At 40.3% G+C, this 20,255-nt stretch overlaps 1 protein-coding gene across 2 annotated transcripts in view; it reads right to left on the bottom strand.

The window, feature by feature from the left end:
- Positions 1-2,397: 2,397 nt before the first annotated feature.
- SHLD1 (shieldin complex subunit 1) overlaps positions 2,398-20,255 on the bottom strand; it is a 64,765-nt gene continuing 46,907 nt past the window's right edge. The window contains exon 3 of one of the 2 annotated variants that reach the window (XM_081033797.1): positions 2,398-3,605. In XM_081033797.1, coding sequence (XP_080889923.1) covers positions 3,163-3,605 — 443 coding nt within the window. In that variant the 3' untranslated portion in view covers positions 2,398-3,162. The remainder of the gene's footprint in view (positions 3,606-20,255) is intronic. The other variant, XM_081033796.1, reaches the window with a different exon arrangement.

Here is a 20,255-nt window from a genome sequence, read left to right as displayed (position 1 = left end):
CTGACTGGTCATATCTGTGGCTTGAGCTGGATGCTCACTGCACAGGTGGGTTCAATTCGTGAAAATCATCACGATGTTCACTTATAAACACTGTTCTGCATAATTTTTATAATCCAGTAAAAGTTTTAAAAGTAACCTTTAAAGTTTTAAGAGTATCACTGTATTGTTATGTGCTAATTACTGGTAATAAGATCTATTATTGCATATGCCCTTACACAGGTCGTATGAAAAAATAGACTAATGAAGTGAATAATAGTTACACAAACTTAAAATACTGGTAGAAAGTCTCTTCTTTGGATTTTTTTTATGTCCCTGCAAGCAAATCCATCCTCCCCAAGACCTCCAAAAGAGCCACAGGTGATATCGTAGGCCAGTCAGGGCCTCCATAGGATGATAATATGTCAGTGAAGTGATCTGTAGGGCAGAATTAGACAATAATGCCAGAGGCCAGAGCCTCAATATCCTTACCTCTTAGTCTTTATTAAAGGCAAACAGAGATAAATGGAAAATGTCATCCTGACCTCACGAAGATCAAATTAAAGCGCAAGATTGCAGGGAGTCAAATATCATCTACTGACCTGTCACAAGCACTTACTCTGATACAAACAAGCACACACCACACTCTTTTTTTCCCCCTGCAGGTGATCCTGGCTTTCAGACTTCTAAATTCTCTGCTTTCACAGTCTAACCTCTGGTTAAGCACCCACAGCACTGATATTAATAAAGGTTGAAAAATCACTGATGCTAAAACCTCACTGCCAAATAGAAGCTGCTGCTTCTGACATGGAGATTCAAAGTGCTTGTATCATTTGTCCTTTAAAACAGTATAAAATAGGGGTGACTGGTTAGCTCAATTGGTTAGAGAATGGCGCTAATAACACCAGGGTTGCTGGTTCGATCCCCATGTGGACCACTGTGAGCTGTGCCCTCCTTAAAAATAAACCACAAAAAACAGTATAAAATATCATAACCTATAATATAGTGAATATCTGTAATATATTACTTAATATTGGTTATGATTACGTTTATGGAATAAATGCTGCAAGTTTTTGAAGTTCTTTATAATATGAAATAAAAAGAATAAAAACAGTATGCAATAATCCAGTTCACTTCTCTTGGTAGCCATGGAAACTAATCTCCAATATTTCAGTTACAGCATAATACTAGGAACTACAGCATTCTTTAAGGGCATCTATTAATTTGCTTTATGTTAAAAAACAATGAGACTAGTAACTTCAGAATTCAACCTGTAGATTTTCACTTATAAGTCCCACAGTTTTTATGACTATTTGGGGGCCACTTGAATAGGAGAAGCCCATGGAGAAAGACTGCTTGTCACAGGAAAATCTGGAGGCTTGCTTTCTCAAGTATCTTTCAGAGGCCTATTCATTTCCTATTTCCTACCATTTAAGTCTCTCCTTCCACTGGTGCCTCTGCCTTTCAATGTGGAACTCTGTTTCTTATGTAGATCTGTCTGATCTTCCTAGAACTGAAAGCCTTAGTATGCAATTCCTGACCTGTAAAAGGCTTCTCTCTCCATCCAAAAGTCCCCAAAAGACCTGCCCGAGAGGGCACACTCACTCTTAATATACCCGTCGAGGCTGATCTATTTGCATAATTCAATTTTCAATTTCCAGAAAGCTTAGGGGTCTTATGCCAATTAAATTATACCTAAAGTTTCCCCAAATCTAATTGAAGTGTTGCCAGCTTCTCTTGTTGTACTTCCCCAAACATGTGATGTAACCCTTTCTATGAATGTAATTTGGAGAACTGACGAAGTAGGAATTCCTGTGAGGCTTCCAATGACAGTTTCAGGGTACTTGGTGCCAGGAGATGTCGTTCTACCAACTGAGTCTCAAACAGGGGGTTCAGAACACAGCTGCAGAACAGAGCATCTGCTAGTGCAAGCCTGGACTGGTGAGTTATAGCCACAGGGAACATAGTCACTAATATTGTAATAACTATGTACAGTGCCAGGTGGGTACTAGATTTATTGGGGGACCACTTCGTAAGGTATATAAATGTCTAATTACTACATTTTACTCCTGAAACTAATATAATATTGTATGTCAACTGAAAAATAAAAAAAGAAATTATTCCCGGGTGAAGCCAGGGTAGGACAGGAGTGAGGGGCCAACTGTTCAAAGGGTGACAGAAGGTGCTGGCTGCAGGGAGGCAGAAAGCAAAAATAATGAGAGGAAGGAGGCCACTTGGGCAAAGGCTTCTTTTTCCTCTTCCACCACAAACTAACAAGGCCGCATGGCATCTGCCTAGCCTATCATAATTGAGCTTACGCATACTTTGGTGGGTGGAGCACATTTGTTTTCTCCTCACCTTTCACATTTGCAATCTGGTGGAGATGAAGAGACTTTATTTTTTTTTTAATTTGTGAATTTTAGCTGTTATTTTAGATGGTTCAAATGTTCCTTCCACACCCAGTTAATATTATAAAATAGGCAATTCTGGCTTTGGTGAGGCAAGGGTATGACTAAGACGTGATGCACTTTTTGGCACCGTATTTAAATCTTTATATTATTCTGGGACATATGTTCTCAATCACATGGTTGCAGTTTTACAACTTGGTATAATTCTTGTATTTGATTCAGCATAGGGCTTTGTTCCCTTTAAAAATTCACCTAATGGAGACTTGTTCTCTTAGGTCAAGTTTTCCTGGAAATGGACTCTGAGTCACAAATTCAGGTACAAGAGATTTATTAAAGAAAGGCTTCCAAGGGACACCAGTAGGAGGACCGGGAAAGGGAGGGAGTCAGCAGAGTGGGCTATCCTGCGAAGTCCCAGCCTCAGCCTAATTCAGAGGGGAGTTCTGGAGCATAAATTATGCCTCAGAGCATGTCTTTCCTTGAGACAAGGAAGCTAGGCTTTTGATTCCCAAACCCGTCAGTCATTGAGCTCAGGCCAAGGGGAATGGTGGGCAGGGTGGGAAGGAGCATGGCCTGGTGGCTATAAAGTTTCCGGACATTGATGGCTCTCTATATGGGCCGAACTTGCTCTAGTATTTGGTCACAGTACTTGGCCTTTGACTGTAGAGCACTTAGCTGGGGGCTGGGCACACAGAACTGACAAGAGAGACCTAAGGGGGCACCAACAGTGACACCCATGGGGCTAGCCTCCATACAGCTTGCTTTCACCACCAGACACCTGTTATGGGTCTTTCATCATGTTCTGCTGCAAGAGGAAATGAATAACATCTTTGGAAAGTCCTGGAGTTGGCGTCTCGTTATCCAAAGACTCACTTCCTTCTTCCAGTGGGTAGAAGTGGGTGTCCCTGGAATGCTTCTGTAAGACTGAGCAGCCATCCCGGTTGAAGATGACCTGGGCCATTTGAAAACTTCGAAGGGCATACTTCTGGCTCTCCTGGCCCTTCAGGTCATTGATTTTCTGAGACAGGCACTGGCAGACAGATGCGGAGAGTGGATTTCCAGAGGCAGGCTGTGGATGGCCAAACAGTTCATAGAATCTATCCAGCGATTTCTGGAGTCCGTCATCCTCTGTCTTGGTCTCTGGTTGGCCTTTCACAGAAGGGTCAAGGCAGAAATTCTCAGAGGTACAGGAATCTCTTTGTGCAATATTTAGGTTACTGGTGTCTGCAAGACAAAACACATCCCAATACTCGAACACATATTTGAAAATACCAGAAAGTCAACAAGAACAGATGATGTCTCTTTTCAATTCAACACACTTATTGGTCCTGGGTAACGGGCAATGGGTAGAATCAGATGATCTCAGAATTCATGCCCACCATCCTTATTCCTCTTGTTTGCTCAAAACAAGAACATTTTATTTGCCTATTACAGGGGTTCTTAACCTTGTATAGAAGTTTCAGGGTAACTGTGAACTTGGACAAGGAAACAAATCATGTCTTTATTTTCACTAACCTCTACCTGAAATTAAGCATTTCCTTCCATGATGAATATAGGCTATAAACCCATTAGCAGCAGTACCTGTGACTTTTCACCAATAGATCACACCTATTTTCAAACAATATTATGGTATGTTGAAGATAGTTTGAAATGTTATTTACGCCTATCACTATGCTATGGACTGAATTATATTCCTCCAAAATTCATATGTTGAAGCCCTAATCCCTAATGTGACTATTTGGAGATGGGGCTTTTAGGGGTTATAGTTAAATGAGATCATAAGGGTGGGGCCCTAATCTGATAGGATTGGTGGCCTTATAAGAAGAGCAAGAGAGAGCTCTCTTTCTCCATACACACACATCAAAGATAGGCCATCTGAGGACACAGAGAGAAGCCAGCTATCTGCGAGCCAGGACAAAAGACCTCACCAGAACCTGACCATGTTGATAGCCTGATGTCTAACTTCCAGCCTCCAGAACTATGAGAAAATAAATTTCTCTTAAGCCACGGGTTTATGGTATTTTGTTACGGCAGCCCACGTAAACTAAGACACACTACTTTGAAATCACCATAGTTATTAGTCCTGACACAAGATCTTATTATTTAAGCATTAATTTCAGAAAACATATATTCGTTACAATATCACACATTTGTTCTTTAAGTATTTTAATAACTACATTTCAATATTTTCCCTTAGTAATGCTGTGTGTTTTACTTTATACATTTAAAAACTTTATTCTGAGAAAGGGCTGATGGACTTCACCTGATTCCAAAGGGATCGATAGCACACAGTGAAGACCCCTAATGCAGACAATTCTGGGCATCTATGCAGTTCAGACATTTCTTTTTCTACTCCCTACAATAATCCTAGAGACTCTTTATCTCTAAATTGAAAGCACCACCTTGTGTTATTTATTTAAACAAACAAACTAAGTGATTTAATAATAAACAATAATAAACCAGAATTCGAGCCAAATCCTAGTTCTTGATCTAACTTTCTGTATCTCTCTGGGCACGACTAATTCTTAACACAGGAATCTCTTAGGTCTTATGAAACAAAGAACTTTCCTATAATTGTGTTCTAGAAAAGATTTTACACAAATAATTAACTTGTAACTTGCTGAATTCCTTATACAGCCACAAGTTTTATGCTTTAAATTTTTATACTTTAAATCAAAATAGTATATTTTCCTCTTTTTCACCTTGATATATGCTTTAATAAATTACTAGCTTTAATTCCACATACCCACTCCCAACCCCTGCTAACTCAATTACTAGTTATAATAAAAATATCTGTGGTTGTTAATGATGAAGAAAGCTGCATGATGGAGTGGGTGGAGTTTTAGAAAAGGAGCTGAGATTTGGGGTTTTGATTCTAGTTTTGCTAGTAGCTAGCTATGTCACCTTGAATGAGCCATACCACCTTTCTGAGCTTCAGCTTTCTCATCTATAAAACAAGAGTTCTACTAAACAATGTCTCTTCTATGGTAACACAGGGAACAGAAGAGCATATAATCCAAAGCATTAGGGCATCCCAAAAGAATGTGGATATATGCTCTCTGAGACACACAGACTCACACGTGGACTAGCATTCGTTAATCCAATACAAAATTAGCCCCAACAGCAAAGCACGGTGCTAGGAAACGACAAGATGAGCGCAGAACATCTTACTGTTCAAAAATGCTCAAAGAATGGTGGGGGCATGTCAAGCGAGGGGGTGGGGGCACAGAGACCAGTTTGAAAGGGATCCTGTGGCCAAATCTGAAACAACTTGGGCATCAAAATAAATAATGAGAGTAACATATTGCAAACCACTTATTAAACCACGAATCCACAAAATAATTGAAAGTTTGATGAGGAACAGGATATTTACAGTCTCAGAGCAATTCCCCATACAATACTTACTAATTAAAGAATAATGTTATAGAGGAGAAGCCTGGCAAATATCACCTTAATCAAGTGATCTAGGTGAACAGCACCAGTTAATGGGACAAAACAAAATCATGTGCCACCTGACCAGATGCAACAGGAAGACCCAGAATCACTTCTCTGATAGTACTAACAAAGATGTATCATCTGAACCCAACTATGAGGAAGTGTCAGACAATATCACATTGAAGGGCATTCTACAACATGACTGGCCTGTGCTCTTCAGAAGTGCCAACGTTATAAAAACAAAGGAAAGACTGAGCAACTGTTCCATACTGAAGGAGACTAAAGAGATAGGACAACTAAAGGTAACACATGATTTTCAACTGGATCTTTTTGCTGTAAAAAACATTATTGGGACTACTTGAATGGGGGCTGAGGATTAGATGGTAGTAATGTTATAACTATTAATTTCCTGATTTTGATGGTTGCATTGGGATTAGGTAGGAGAATGTCCTTGTTTGTGGGAAAATCAGGGGTGGTGGGCATCAGATTGGCAACTAACTCTCAAATAATTAATGAAAACAAGTTATTTGTATTGTATTTGCAAATTTTCTATGAGTTTCAGATTGTTTCAAGAAAAACATTAAAACAAATCTCTGGAGGAAGAATCTTTAAAACTTCCTGTGATGGCCTACTTTAATAAAAACAAAACCAAAAATAAAACAAAACAACAAGAAAAAACCTAGACGAGGGCTTGGCGAACATTATTTGCCTAACAAATGGTACTGCTGTTAGAGAGCTGAGAGGGGAAGGGAAGGGGACCTGAAATGGCAGGAGGAGGTGTCCCTTCCCACTCCCTTTCCCACAGATGATCTGGTCCTGAGGTGGTAAGGCAGGAAGATGGGGGCTGAGAAGAGTCAATGGGAAGAGTGGAAAAGCGAAGTGAGACGCTTGGCAGTAACACTGGGTACGGTGGAGAGGTCTTGAAACTGCCCACCCAAGGCAGCCATTTGTACAGAACATGCCAAGTAGCATAGCATGTACTTATTAAGTAACTGGTCAATAACTTTGATATGAAGGGTTTTGAATTTCCATCTGAGTTTAATTTTTATATTTAATTTTTGAAATTCAGTATCCTAAATTCAGTGTCCAAAGAAACCCTAAAAACTAGTGTGTCTCCTCTATTTTTCATGCAAATATCAAGCCAACTGCAACTCATCTTCAAAGAAACCCTCCTTGCCCTTTCCAGAAGAGCAATAACAATATGGGTTGAGTCATTCACTGCGTCAGTTCTTTGGCACTTCTCCAGTTCATTTCACTCTTTGATTTCCTTTTAAAATTTGCTTTACTACCAACTACAAAGCCATCTCTCTGAACACATGGTTGGTGTGGCCTTTTGGACATCACTGTTCCTTCACCAGCATATAAAACTAATTACTTCTCTTCCTGATGCACCTATGAAAGTCTCACAATTAAGTTCGTGAACTCATTCTTGAAAAAGTGCTACACATCTCACTGCTGAGTATCACTACGGTCACCTTCAAAATATTCCCCTTGGGAAGTTATGCACTGATGCTAGTGCCTAGTCAACCCTTCAAAGCAATTTTGGAACTCTTCTTCTGGAATGGCCACCAGAGCGGTCATCGTATTACCCTTGACGTCCTGAATGTCATCAAAATGTCTTCCTTTCAATATTTCCTTTATCTTCGGGTACAGAAAGAAGTCATTGGGGGCCAGATCAGGTGAGTAGGGAGGGTGTTCCAATACAGTTATTTGTTTACTGGCTAAAAACTCCTTCACAGACAGTACGTGTGAGCTGGTGCATTGTCGTGATGCAAGAGCCGTGAGTTGTTGGTGAAAAGTTCAAGTTGTCTAACTTTTTCATGCAGCCTTTTCAGCACTTCCAAATAGTAAACTTGGTTAACTGTTTGTCCAGTTGGTACAAATGCATAATGAATAATCCCTCTGATATCAAAAAAGTTGGCAACATCATTGCAATAAGTTCGTGAACTTAATTGTCAGACCTCATACATGTGGACAAAAGGATGACTCTTTGATAACTCAGCCAGTTCCTCTTAGTGGTGCACTCTCATAGCTATGTTCAAACCCCACCTTATTCTACCTGTTGATATAGCCCAGACTTGTAACTCGCACTAGAAGACAGTAATGTCTACTTTAGGGAGATGTTTTGTCAGTGATTGGAAAGTGCTATGTGCACTTAGTGAGCAGGGTCGAGGATGTAAATATCTTACAATGTAGAGAATAGTCCCATACAACAAAGAATCATCCTTCCCCAACATGTCAGTAGTGCCCCTTTCCCCTGCAGGAACTCTGGCTCAAAGAATGGATTCTGGAAGAAGTAAATGCTGAATCCCACTGCATTTTGATGTATTGATTTGTCTCAAGCTCCCCTTTGCAATCGATCCCTGTACCATGCTCTTGTTGCTGGCATCCATTGGTACTATGCATTCCTGCCTTCTCAGACCTCGTTATTTTCTCAGCAAGATCCCCGGTCCCAGTCCCAATTCTGGCATTATCTAAATTGGGTGGGACTTCCCTTTTTATTTCAATATGTTTTCTATCGTTAATAAAATTTCTTTAGGAATTGGCAAGAAGAAATGGAGGACAGAGCTTCCTGTGGTAATACTTTTGCATGCATTGTTTCAAGGTCCCCTATCTTCCAGAGCATCTGTTTGTTAAATTTTCTTTTGACCAAAGAGAGAAAACATAGAGATGTTTGAGATTCTTATAAACCTAAAAATGCTTCTATATCTTTAGGAGTTATAGATGGTAATTACCATCTAGAAATTACCATCCAGCCAATTAGCATGGAGCATTTGAGATTAATGGTTGTGTTCTGTGAGAGATGCTATTAGCCTTTAGAAACCCAGATATTTAATAGGGGTTTCTTCAGAGAATCTTCATGGCACTTCTGTGGTTGATAAGTGCACAGCAGGATTCTATCTCTGTGAAACATTTTAGCTTCAACTTTAACAAGTTTCCTCTAAATGGATTTGATATTTAGAATTCTGTCTCCTTTGTGCATCAAAGTCAATCACTGCCCACTCTGCCTTATTTGTCCAGAATTTCTTTTACTAGCAATTGCTAATTGGGAGGAGCTGTGGTTTCAAGGCTGTGCAGAGCTGAAAGAAATCTAAGATTTAATAAAAAAGAATATGGAGAATTATCAGGATTTAAGGAAAGAAAGAATATGTGTCTTTTACAGTCTCCTTCTACGTTGGTCAGAGGGGAAGTTGCCCCTTTATCTGGGCAACGCAAGGCACACTCCTAAGTGTGGCCCTGCTATCTTGGTTTATCTGTTGGAGGCTACCTGGGCCCCATGTGGCTCTAAAAAGTCATGGACATGAGAAGGACATGGTGAATGGGGTGCATGGCATATCCTGGTCATCAACGGTCACTTACTAGCGCAGTTTGGATGCACTGACTCATCTTTATGCCAGCAGTCAGACCTCAGAGGCCTCATATGTTCTCTACATGGGTGACTACCATTTTTAGTATATGAGGGGCAATGGCCCATGGATCTGGGGGCCCTGTTCTCCTAATTTGCATCTTCCTGCTCCAGATCTCACTTTCTTCTCCTTCATACCTTCTTCTCCTCTCACTCCTGTCACCCACTCCTGTGGAAGAGAAAAGGAGTGAATAGGATCACTGATTCGACAAGATTAAGCCCTATCTCCATCCCTTCGGGCTGTGTGGAAGTCAGACTGGGGCGAACACCTCTGCATTGTTGCCTTGAAAAATCTGACCTCTTTCTGAACCTGGATTGCATCAAGAAAGCTACCTCTTCAGAACCTTTGCACTTGCTGTTCCTCTGTGTGAAACATGCTTTCCCCACACAGCTGCATGACAGGTTCCCTCCCCTCCTTCAGGCCTCTGCTCAGATGTTACCTTCTCAGTGAGGCCTTCTGTATCTTCAGGATGGATTAGGTTACACAACCAGCAAGCCCCAAATCTCAGGGGTATAAAACAACAAAGGTTTAGTTCTCACTACTTCCAGCTCTGTGTTGTTATGTTACAAGCAGATTGTCATCATCCTTGTCTTCTTAACCTGGAACCCAGGCCAGTGGGGCAGCCACTATGTCAGTATTGCTTAGCGACTGCAGCAGAGGGAAGAGAGCATAGTGAAGTAGGCAGTGATGGGGAAAGCTCTGTCACTTCTGTTCACTTATCATTGGCCACCGTTAAATCATAGGACCACACCTGATTTCAAAAGAATGAGGATGAAAAATTCTCCTGTAGGGAGTGGTAGAGAATATTGGTGAACAATAATTCAGTCTACCATAACTGCCCTGAGCACACTACTTGAAATTGCATTTCCCTCACTTCCCTAGGCCCTGGCTATCCCTCTCTCTCATTTGTCCTACACTTCTGGGTAAACCTAACAGAATCTAATAATATATATGATTTGTTTGTTTACTATCTATCATCTCCTACTCAAGGTTTTGTCTCTCTTATAATCTGTGGTGGCCTCAGGGCCTAAAACAGTGCCTAGCACGTGGTAGATACATTTTTCAAATGGTGATATTTTATTTGATGAGTTTCATTTTCAAAGGCATAATAAATCTTTAATACACAAAGCTCTCCTTATTGTATGTTTAATAAATTCAGAACCCCATGCACTCAATACATTCGTGGAATGAACAAATGAGTGAATGAAATCAAGGTTAATAAGCTTTGGAATGAGACATGTAAGCAACGCAAGTATGAGTTAGCCAAATACCTATCTACTTCCAACACCCACACTACTCAGGGATATTTCCTAAAGACTGACAAAGTTTAAGGTCACTTAAAAAAACTGTATAGTAGTAAAAAGCAAGGAATTGCACACAGTATAACGAAAGGTGATCTGAGCAGCACATCCATCTAGATCTCTACTATCTAACACAGGGGCCACTGACCACATGCAGATATTGAGCACTTGAAATCAGGTTAGTCTGAATGGAGACGTAGGCATAAAATCACACCAGTATGAACAAATAATACAAATCTCACTAATAATTTAAAAATATTGACTACAGATTGTTGTCTGTTGTCTGTTGTCTGTAATAATATGTTGACTACATAAGGTTAAATAAAATATTTTATCACAACGAATCGTTTCTTTTGTGCTTTTTAAATGTAGCTACTAGACCATTTCAAGTGACTCCTATGGCTTGCATTATATTTTTATTGGCTAGCAGCTGGTCTAGTCTTTATAGCTATGATTTAAGAAAGCTTTGGCTCTACCGTTCTCTTCCTGAAGGCTCACATTGAAGCTCCTGGAGACCAGATAACATAGTGAAGGCAGCCGGGATGAAGATTTCCTGTACTATGATGCCCTACACTGGTTAGAGAAGCATAAGCTGTCCATACCCGGTTGGTCTGGTCGGGGCTGCGCTGTCTTGCCTCTGTCAGCTACCCTGGGGGGACCACTCCTACAAGGAAGCGAGGATGAGCACCCTAAAGTGGCCCAGTCGTTTCTACCTTCACACTAAGTCATTATGAACCATCTAATACCCAAGTCACAGGGTTCAGCCCAGTGCTAGACGGCCAAGGTCCAGGAGGCAAAAACTGAGTAAAACTGGGACGGCAGGTTATCCGTGGACTGGTGGACTGGGAAGATGGGTCCTCTCCAGACAGTTGAAGTGGAGGGAAAAAGCTATACCCATAGGGGAAGGCCTGGAGGCAGGAATGCCTGTGAGGGTAGTGTGGGGAGGTCCAAGGGTTGGGAATTCTTATGAGAGGAGAGGCCTTAGGTTGTAGAGGACGTGCGTGCCTGCGGAGAAGCCAGGCAAGCCCTTCTGAAAACCTCCAGCTTTGGACATTCCCTACTGTAAATGTGCACTATTACTAGGGTGACCAGTACTCCCTAGGGTAACTGGGAGGTTTGCCTAGGACAACCCTGGTTTATGCCTGCAGTCTCAATTCATTATTAATAGCACCCTCTTCTACTCTTAAATGGGTGCTGGGTCACAGGATTCATTACATGTATACATATATCATGAAACATTACATATATAACCTGATGCTGGAAACGTGGGGCAGATGTACCTGGGTCAACCGTGAGAAGTTCCTGCCCCATATCCCTATGTCCTGGGGGGTTGAGTTTTGATACCAAAAACATCCCTATCTGTGGTTGAAATAATAAGGTATCTACAGTCTTTTGTTTGCTTTGTTTTTTCCTGAACCTTCCATAGGTTTGTTCTACTGTCCTCCTCCTTTCCTTTCCCGTCTTTTACACATAAAAGTATTTCTCCTACCTCTTGCTGTCCGAGAACCTTTGGGTTTCTGTTCTGCAAGTAAAGGGCCTGGATTCGCTCTGTACCATCAGCAGCTCACTTTGATTCCTCTTTTTCTCACTTGCTCCCCCACAACCACCCCCACATAATAACACCAGCGTTGGAATTCTAAGGCATCTTCCTTCCTAATACCATAAAATTAATGAACAAAAAAATCAATAAGTGTAAGCTTCCTGCTGTCTTATAGCAACCCTGATAGTTTATACATTTTGGAATTTGCAACTGTTCCTTTAAAAGACAAAAATCCACACACTTACAAAGGGGGAAGGGAGCAGGGTGTGGATATCAAGATACTAATACTTCAAAAGGATGGATGGTCTGAGTTAGGTGCTTTTGAAACCTCAGTCCCTGTCCTTCCGTACTTGTTAACCTCTAAAGCTAAAACTGGGTGAATCACCCTGAGGGGAGGTGGGATATGCTGTCACCTTCATCCTAACGACAAAAAGACGCAATAGGCAGAGGAAAGGGTCTTCTGAAAAGGCAACAGTTGAGAAATAAAATGAATGCTGGAAAAAAAACAAAGGTATGTGTGATTGGAGAATCATCCTAAAATTAGGTACCCAGGACAATTATATTAGGCATATCTCTAGTGTGCGATTTGTAAGCCATCTTCCTTTTACCTTGGCATTTTATATTTTTCTTAAGAAATTAAAATGTTCTGAAATTTACAAGGAACTATAATACCCAAGTTCACGTCACTCCGAATCAACAATCAACGTTGTCATATTTGCTTCAAGTCTTTTTTCTTGTTAAAGAATTAACATTTCAATTAAAATTGACCATTTCTACATAGAAATTTATTCCTTCCAGCCCATTTTTATACCTTCCAGACAGATGTATCCATAAGCAATACAGGATGTTGCTTTGTGTGTGGTGGTCATTTTCATTGTAATTTCAATATACAAACTTTTGCTTTTTTTCACTCAACTTAATGATTTTTTTACTTCTAGCCACTGTTGATATGTATGAATCTACTTCATAGTATTCTAATGTAGGAACATACTGCATTATTTTTCATCCATTCTCTTGCTGATGGTATGTAGGTTGTGTCTAATTTTTCACTATCACAAAGACTCAGTGAGCTCCCTGGTACATGCCTCCTTATATACTTGTGTGAGGCTTTCTCTGGAAATACACCCAGAAGTGGAGTTGCTGAGTCAAAGGGAACACGCATTTTCAATGTCACTAGATTCTGAGGAATCACTCTACAAAGTAGCTGCAGCATTTACACTCCCATCAGCTGTGTCTGGGTTTTCCTGTTTCTCCGTGGCTTTGCCAAACCCCGATACTGTCAGATGTTTCAAATGGTATCTTCTTATCTAGGTTCTCATTTCCCTGATGACTTATACAGCTGAGCTGCTTTTCATACACTTGTCGGCCATTTGGGTTTCCTGTACTATGAACTGTCTACACATATTCTTTACCATTTTTTTTCTATTGGGTTTTGTATCTTTTCTCTTCTTTTTAATGGCACAAAATGAATTACAAAAAAACAATATCTTTTCTAACTTTTCTTCATTTCATCTCAGTCTGAAGGGGATTAAAAAGAATGTGAGAGTGAACAAAAGACTTCATCGGAAGCCTCATGGTTTGTTTGGAGTGGCAAATCTTCTCAAGCAAAACAACCCTCACAGTGTCAGTTTATCACTTCTAAAAAGTGATACTGTATTTCTACTCCATTTAGTAAAAAAGTCATGCACCAAGTTAGATCCAGGGGCAGGGAAAACATCCTGGTCCTATCCAGACTAGAAAATTGAGACCAAGTCTCCAGAATTACTTGATGAAGGGGTTGGCAAATAGAATCAGAAAAGGCTAATCTGCTCATTAATTTTCTTTAATAACATGATCTTCATTAATTTTCTTTAATAACATGATCTTCATCTGGCTATCACTTGCCATAATTAGGACCAGTGATGGCTCTGCATGTTGGGGATGAAGAGGTAGGCAGGGGAGTTCAGAGCCTCCCTACGAGATTCAGATAATGAAAGTTTAGGAACCAAAGGCTAGAATCCTGAAACTGCTTAACAGTTCTTTTCTTTGCTATGACTTTGAGGCTTAGCCTGAGGCTTGATTTAAATCATCTTGGTTTTGCATTTTGTTTAGTAACAAGTTAAAGGATCAGAACCTGACCCCTTTACAGGTAGGAAAGCCATGGGGGAATTATCTGATTCAACTCTCTCACGTTCTGGACCAGAACTTTACAGCTAGAGCTAGAACCAGAAGTAGGACCCCTGACCCCATCAATCCCTGGGAACGGTCGATGAGGCCAGGCTGTCAGACAAGGGAACTCAAGATAAAATCCCCTTCAGTAGCTGTTTGGAATTAGGAGCTTCACTGTTAACACCTGAAGCAACCATTTAAAAGATTTTCCCCAACATGGTTTTTTACATTTCATTTTACATGAGAGGTCTCAGCAGATTTGTTTCATATCCTGGCCTAGATAGTAAGGAACACTTGTGAGCAGAAAGAAAAAGCAAATGATTGGGATCTAGGTTGCTATGGCAACATTGCTTTTTTTTTTTTTGAATATGACTGTTTACTTCAGCAGAGTTAAGTTAAATGTGAGCAGCTAATTAAGGTGATGCTTGAATCTTTAACCTTAACCTCCACTATAAGAAAAAAGCAAGCACTTTAAAATGCTGCTTGTAGTGTTGCCGGAGATAGATGTAGCAGGAAGATCATACTCTGCTGGGGAAGTAAAAACCTCAGCCCTCTTCCTTGACAAGCATTGAGGGCCTGCTCACAATCTGGCCACATCCACAAGTCAGTATTCATCAATTTACGATTTAAAGAGGAACAGAACAGAATTCCTATCAAAACAAAGCCCGTTCCAGGGTTGACGTCAGCAATAAGACTTTCTGAGACTGTAATAGATAAGGAAAGTCTGACGTTTTTTTGCACACAGAATTTTTGTTAGATGCTTATTTGTGTCAACAGATTTCACTCCACATCAAATCGACGTTAAATACATTGTGATGTAGGGTCTCAGCTCCCACTCCCCACACAAGAACGCAGGATATGGTGAGGTCAAAAAGGAACAACAACGGAGCCATAGATAGGGGAGTCATACCACTATATTCTCGATGGCGGCTGGTCGAGACACAAAAAGTCGGATCAACATGATCCGCAATCCACAACCCGCTTGCTAACCACACTTACTAGCCGCAATCTGCGCTTGCTAGCGTAGCCACGGCAGTTATATTAGTGGCTAATGGCTAACTGGTTACAGCTGATGGCCATTTACTACTTGAGCCAGCACCTTTCCACGTGAGGTCGAGAGCCTGGAAACTGCTCTCTGGGACTTCATCCCTACATCTATGAAGTAACAGATTGAATTGTAAACCAATACACCAGAATGTAAATATATAGCTGAGTGCTCCCTCTTCAAAATAATCACTCCGGGGGCCAAGCTCTTATTTTTAAAATGCTGCCATTGCTGAGAGCATGTTGGAGCCTCTTTAGGAAGTACCTTCATGCCCTCTGGAAGCATTTTCTGGATGACCTCATTGGTGGCAAATCTCCTTTTTGGAAATTGTCAGGACACATTAGGAGTGAAATCTGATAAATAATGTAGGTGATCAAGCAGGGTAACATGGCATGGGGTAAAAAGCAAGATTTGGAATATAAATGTCTAACCATTATGCTATACATAAAAAAGTAATATAATATGGACTTTCAACTGTAATTAAAAACATTGTGGGGACAGAGCCCCAGAGAGCAGTTTCCAGGCTCTCGACCTCACGTGGAAAGGTGCTGGCTCTGGTAGTAGATGGCAGTCAACTGTGGCTAATTAACCATCAGCTGTTACCAGTTAGCCAATTAGCCATTGATACAACTGCCTTGGCTGCACTGCTTGGGGAGTCAGTTGGTTGGCAGGCAGAGAAGCGGACAGCAGGTTGCTGGTCGTGTGACTCTAGCCTCCAGTGAGACTATAGTGGTATAACTCCCCTATCTATGGCTCCGTGGGTGTTCCTTTTTGGCCTAGCCATATCCTGCATTCTTATGTGGGGAGCAGGACAGGAGGCCCCGCAGGCGGCCCCACAGGCCACCCCACACGACAAATGGCACAACGAGCAGGGTGCCCCCGCACGACAAACATTTTTTTAATTTTTAAATAAATAAAATAAGTTAAATAAAAACAAGGTTTATCTCCAAAAGGAGATTGCATTTCTTGTTTCATAAGCTGGTCCTGAAAGCAGTTCTCACAAAGGAGTTCCAAAACCAGTTCTGTGCTATAACAGGCAGCATGTTTTCGATGTGTATATATTTTCAAATTTGTGACTTTGAAGGACAGAACTAACATGGATATAAGTTCTCACCTTTGTAAAAAAGCTCTTAGCTGTAGATCAGCAAGCTGAATGTTTTTGTCCTGACAGATGAGATCCTTGCAGGCATGGACTTTTTGCCTTTAAGAAGGTTTGAGTTCGAGTCCTAGCTTGGCCACTTACTGGTTATTTGACCTTGGGCAAGTTACTTAATATCTCTGACTCTCCATGTCCTCACCTGTCAATGGGCTTAATAACAGCTCTTACTTCACAGGACTGTTGTTAGAATTAAATGATTTATTAGCATTAACGCCTAGCACATTGTCAGTGCTCAATAAATAAAGCTACTTAATAATGATTAGTATCACAGTGACAAGAGTAGTATCAACAGCAGAGTTGTTACATGTAGGTATTAAGGTATTTGTCATTTAACATCTGGGATTTTTAGAAGTGAGTTGTAAATGCTCTAATATGTCTCCTATACAGTGACAGATGCACAGCATAAGGAAAGTGCAGATGAACAAGCATTTATCCCTCACTAGAAGGAGAGCCACCTTTACCAAAAGCTACTGCCCCAACCTGGCATCAGAGTGGATGGGATGAATCATTGCACACATTACCCATTTCACAGCAGTAGGATTATGACTACAGAGAGGTCCCAAGTGCACGCTCTGCAAAGCAAACATGATCCCAGCGTGGGTGGAAACAGCAGGAGCCTCAGTGTGTGGGAGTGTCAAACACAGAAGCCCAGGCTGGTAGAGCCCTCCAGCTGGCCCCCAGCACATCTCCCCAGGGAAGACCAGCACCAGCGTGTAGGTGGGACTGAAATGACTCAATCTCCAGGAAGCCTGACTGCAGTGGTGGTTTTGGAAGTTGATGGAAACTATAAATCAAGCAAAGACCTTCAGGGTAAAGTTTGGGTGAATAAATATATTGAAGAAGAAGAAACAGGCTACATTAAAAAAACATAGGGAAAGTAGGCAGAAAAGATCTAGGGTTCACAAAATGACTTCTGGTTGAGTCAGAATTGTACTGCTGAGTTAAATTTAAAAAGGTAAGATGAGACCAGGAAATAAAATAAGAATACTTATAGGAGATAATTTTCAATCTCCTTCCCTCTCCCTCTCTTCTCCCAGTTACAGTTGGATCTGAAGAAGGGCAAAGATTTGCACCTTCTCTTCTGTAGCAACAAACTTCAGAGAACATGGAAAATTCAGAGAAACTGGGAAAAAATCCACAAACAAAATTTAAAATAGCATAATACAATCTATTCAGAAAAGGCCTATAACCAGCAGAGAAGTGAAAGCTGGGGCTGACTGAATTACAGAAAATATGGGACATGAGGGGTTTAGGATGTATTTGTGTTGAAAATGTTTCTAACACAGATTATTAAGAGCTAGAAGTGAGTGCAATTGTGGAATTTAATTTCCACTTTTACAAGGATACCTCTGGTAGGATCGCAGAGAAAAGAAAATGGTGGATAAGAGACTATGAAAACTCTCCTTGTTTGCAAACATCTAAAAATGCTGGGTAAAATATTTTTAAAAATTTTTTTAAATGCATGACTGAGTTGGAATAAAGTAAAGAAAGTCATAAGAGACCAAAAGTAAAATGAGAGTAGGTGTTCCAAGAGGTAAGTGAATCCCGAGCTGCTTTCTAGACATAGGACATCAGCCTTAATGGTCACACAGGCTCAGTCCATAAAGTCTAGGGTCACAGTAGGATGAGGTTCTTGAAAGGAGATCACTGCATAAAGCAGAGAGCCCTGAAGTTACTATACATGAACCAGATGAACTAGAAAAAAGAAATGCCTTGCGAAGAGTCAATGCCTTGCAAACAGTGCGAAAACTTGTTTGTCTTGGCTTTGGCTCTGCAGTGAAGAGAAAGAAAAAAAAGAAAGAAAGAAACATCTGTGCAGAGATTTAACCAAAAGCCAGACCTCACAAATGTTTGTGGCCTGAGTTGAGACTACTTTTGTGGTCTAAAAACCTCCAACCCAGGGGCGTCTGGATGGCTCAGTTGGTTAGAGTGCTAGCTCTGAACAACAGGGTTGCTGGTTTGATTCCCACATGGGCCAGTGAGCTGCGCCCTCCACAACTAGATTGAAGACAGTGAGCTGCCACTGAGCTGCCAGAGGGGCGACCAGATGGCTCAGTTAGTTAGAGCACGAGCTCTCAACAACAAGGTTGCTGGTTCAATTCCCGCATGGGATGGTGGGTTGCGCCCCCTGCAAGATTGAAAATGGTGACTGGACTTGGAACTGAGCTACACCCTCCACAACTAGATTGAGGGACAATGACTTGGAGCTGATGGGCCCTGGAGAAACACACTGTTCCCCAATATTCCCCAATAAAAAAATTCTTAAAAATAAAAAAAAATGAGAATCATATTTTAATATGGTTCTAGATTTATGTGTCCTCTTATGTTTAGAAAACCCAAATGCAAATCCTCTTTAGAGAAATGTACTCTTTAATCCAAACCTCAAAAGAAACCCTATACATAAAGTTCCATTGAACATGAAGTCACAATAAAAACAATATTCACAAAATACACACTGAAACAACACATCTTTATTGAAGAGTAAACAAAAAGAGCTAGCACCAAAACACGACTCACAGAAGCATTAAATATTGGAGTTAACGGACACATATAAAACAAATGTGCTTAATATGTTTAAAAAAATAAAATAGAAAATAGAAAGATTAAGTATGAATAAGAGACTACAAAAAATGAACAGGTAAATTAGAAAAAGAAACAAAAATAATTAGAAAAATGAAAAATTATAATAATAGATGGGTAAAACAGAAGATTAGACACCACTGGAAAGAGAATTAGAAAACAGAAATTAGATTTAAAGACATTGCTCAGAATTTAACACAGAGACACAAAGAGATATAGACAACAAAACAAAACAATTAAGAGATGTGAGAGATGTAAGTCAAAGTGAGATGGTCTATATGCATCTAACTGGAATTTCCGAAAGAGTTAATAGAATAGGAGAAAGGCAGTGCACAATGAATTCATGGGTAAGAACTTCCTAGAACTCATGAAAGCATAAATTCTCAAATTTAGCAATCACAGTATTTTACAAGGAGGATAAATAAAAAAACTCTATGGCGAAGCACAAGATACAACTGCAGACTATCAAAAGCAAAAATAAAAACCCTAAAACCACCCCCTCAAAAAAATACAGATTACCTATAAATGAATGATAATAAAGTTGACTACTCATATCTCAATAGTAGTGCGAGCAAGTAGGCAATAGAATAATATCTTCAAAGTTCTTAGAGAAAATAACTGCCAACCTAGGGCCACTCAGGAAATGATAAGGAAATTAAGACATCAGTCTCTTAACTTGCCAGATCAACAAAATGATAAATGTCATAGTCAGATTGCCCTCATATCCAAAGCTCATTCTTTAAGAATGCTTGTAATGGACAATATTCACCTAGCCTGACTTATAGAGATTTTGCCTGAAGGCAGAGGAATGACCTACATAGAATTTTCATGTGTTCTATCCCTTTGATGACGTGAGTCTGTTTAATTTACTAATATGGTCCAGCTATCCTTGAATCAGTATTCCAATGTTAGACTTTGATCCCAAATCCCATGTGATCATCTTAAAAGTATAGTTCGTGTCCACCCTTCATGTTGCTTCTGAAAGTTTCATTCCATAATAAGTCAATTATGCAAAATCATTCAACATCAAAGTTGTTCTAGTTGGTTTTATAAAAAATACAGATGCTGGTAATGTCTTACAGATGACATTTTCTTTCTCTGTAATCAACTATTTTTATTTACTTTTCACATAATTGTAAACTTTATCTTCCTAACTCAGCTCATGCCCGCTGTTCTAGTAGCTTCAGCATTGCAATACTAATTGTGCACCAATGGCCCACAGACCAAGAAATCTGCTCCAAATACTCTTTTTGGGAAAA

Source organism: Rhinolophus hipposideros (assembly GCF_964194185.1).
Source record: "Rhinolophus hipposideros genome assembly, chromosome: 22".
In the NCBI taxonomy this organism is placed as follows: domain Eukaryota; kingdom Metazoa; phylum Chordata; class Mammalia; order Chiroptera; family Rhinolophidae; genus Rhinolophus; species Rhinolophus hipposideros.
Note: the sequence above shows the minus strand (reverse complement) of the source record. Positions and strands in the feature narration are given on the sequence as shown.